At 40.5% G+C, this 2,821-nt stretch overlaps 1 protein-coding gene across 2 annotated transcripts in view; it reads left to right on the forward strand.

Moving 5' to 3' along the window:
* The window catches only part of REV1 (REV1, polymerase (DNA directed)), a 74,968-nt gene that overhangs the window by 42,998 nt on the left and 29,149 nt on the right, over positions 1 to 2,821 (forward strand). For both annotated transcript variants that reach the window (XM_006870744.1, XM_006870743.1), the window contains exon 9: positions 2,196 to 2,324. In XM_006870744.1, the coding sequence (XP_006870806.1) occupies positions 2,196 to 2,324 (129 nt within the window). The remainder of the gene's footprint in view (positions 1 to 2,195; positions 2,325 to 2,821) is intronic.

Consider the following 2,821-nt stretch of genomic DNA (forward strand, 5'->3'; position numbering starts at 1 on the left):
CAACCAACCCACTGTCATGGAGTCACTGCTGACTTATAGTAACCCTCTCTCTGTAGGGTTTTCGAGACTATAAATTCTTTACCGGAGCAGAAAACCTCATCTCTCTCCCTGAAGTGGCTTATGTTGTGGTTAGCATTTCACACAATACTTACCCTTCCTCACCAGTAGGACTTCTTAGCTCCCACATGTTGTTGTTAAGTGCTGGTGGGTCAATTCCAACTCATAGTGACGCTGTATAAGGTTTCCGAGGTGCAGCTGGTGAGTTTGAACTGCTGATCTTGCAATTAGCAGTCCAGTACTTATCCTATGGTGCCACCAGGTGAATACATTGTCTTCAGAAGCCACACCTGTTACCTTTGAGCTGATGCTGACTCATCGTGCCCCCTATAGGATAGAGTAGAACTGCCTCCGAAGTTCAAGGCTATAATCTTTACAGAAGCACACTGCCACATTTTTTCCCCCGTGGAGCAGATGGAGGTTCAAACCACTGGCATTTTGGCTAGCAGTCGCGTGTTTAACCACTATACCACCAGGGCTCCTGTTACAGCATCTGTAGGGTCTTTCATGTGTCTATATCTCTGGGCTTTAGATGTGTGTGAATACAAATGTTGGTAGCTGTCTAGTCAGGCCCGACCCTTGGCAACCCTGTGGCCATCCACGCCTGCTCGCTTGTGGGGTCAGAGGTAGTGGTGCATGAGTAGATGAACTAGATCTTTATTCTAAGTAACGTACCCCTGGAAACTTTTGTAGATGAGAGTATTGTAGATATAAGAATATTGTACTTCCAGGATTTCTGTAACACTTTCCTTTAAAACTGAATGGTTCTTTTTTTTGTTTTATAAAGTTAGGTTTTATGTTTATGTGGTGGCCCTGCGTTTCTATCTAGCATTTTTGAAAATGTTTAAGTGTATTTTACCAAAGACCCTGAGCATGTTATCAGGAGGCACCAGCCTTTCATGTTAGTGGTGAAAAAGAGGAAGAGCTTCACACTGACACAGTAGCTGCAACAGTGGGCTCAGAAGTAACTAATCTGAGGATGGCGCTAGATCAGGCAGTGCTTCCTTCTGCTGTACACAGGGTCGCTATGAGTCGGAACCCAACTGATGGTACCTAACAATGGTGTCCCCTTAGGCACTTTTCTACTGCTGTAGTAATTGCTGATACGTTTTCTACACTGCTATGAGGGCTTCAAAAATTCATGGAAAAATGAAATGAAAAGATAATGACATTTTCCACGGACTTTGGAATAAGCCCCCATGTTAAAATGGCACACCTCCATACTGAGTAGCAGTTAGTCAATATTTACTGAAGGAATGAATATATAAACCAACCATTTAATGTATTTGCATAGGAGTATGGAATCTTGTGAAAACAATGCTTTGTTATTTTACTTGTGGTTTTACTCCAATATTTTCTCTTGATTCATTACAGAATGGAAAGATGGAATTTTACTTATTATGTATGATTCCATAATTGTAATTTTGTGCTGAGTGCTCCAAATGTCAAAGGGTAATGTGGGGCATTTAGACCACAGTAGATTTAAAATTTACCATTTTCAATTAGGTCCCTCAAAGTTCTGGAACACAGGCTCCTGCCCAGAGCGATGTCCTACCATATACAATGCTGTTGGCATCTCAACCACTGTGAAGCCACTTCAGGAGCATGGAATTGGTCAATTGGGAATTGGGTGGTAATAGGATGAGTACATTTTGTCTGTTTGTCACATGGCACTGTTTGTGTAGTTCTTTTGATTATATTATTTGTTTTTGGGGGATGAACCCTGGCCAAACTGCCATATATTAGGAAAAGAAAATATCTGTTTTGACAGTACATTCCTGCTCTGTGGTTGTTGGGATATCACCAGCATATATGGCATGCTGACCTCTCTCCAAAGGGGCTAGAGGGCTGAGTCTCAGAGAAATCTCCAGGTACAGACGGGAACGACACCTGCTCTTTTAATAGCTTATTTTGGCACATCTTTGTATGTCACTCATATTAGACAGTTGTGTAATTTTCCTTTGAAGGGAAAACAAACTTGTAAGGTTTTTTTAATGCCTGTTTTTGACCCCTCATGTAAATCATGTTAAATGAAGACTTTATATTAGTGGCATGGGGAGATAATCAGCGTATTTGATACTTAGTTTCGATTTTAAAACTTTTTAGTTTAACCTGCATTTGTTCTGTTCTGTCCTTAGACAAGTTGGCATTAAGAATGGAATGTTTTTTGGACATGCCAAGCAGCTGTGTCCATCTCTTCAAGCTGTCCCATATGATTTTCATGCTTATAAGGAAGTTGCACGAACAATGTATGAAACGCTGGCAAGGTACAGTTATGCTATTATCAGTTCTGTATCTATGTTGCTCTTTAGCTGATAGACGAGAGGATTCTATTTGATTTAAGAATGTCAGGGTGACTATTGCTAGACGTGTACCTGTTTTAGGAACGCTTTTCTCAGCAGCCCAGTTTGACAGCCTTCCATCCTTTCTTGGAGCACTTGCAGTAATCATTAGCTCCCATTTCAAGGGGACATTGTTTCTCTGCGAAAATTGAACTGCTTCCAGGTGCCCATGGAAAATCTGTTGTTTTTCCCATATTAACTTTGAATCACTGATAATAGTTTTTCCCCATGGAACCAGATTTAAATAAAATTTCTTTTTATTAACCACTACATTTGAATTATAGTCTTGTTTAAAGCTAGAAATGATGAATTAATAAGGAGTTATTAAGTGCTGTCGAGTCAGTTCCAACTCATAACAACCCTGTATAGGGTATTTGAGGAGCAGCTGGTGAGTTTAGACTACACACCTTCTTCACATTCCA

This window comes from Chrysochloris asiatica, unplaced genomic scaffold (assembly GCF_000296735.1).
Source record: "Chrysochloris asiatica unplaced genomic scaffold, ChrAsi1.0 scaffold00150, whole genome shotgun sequence".
Lineage (NCBI taxonomy): Eukaryota > Metazoa > Chordata > Mammalia > Afrosoricida > Chrysochloridae > Chrysochloris > Chrysochloris asiatica.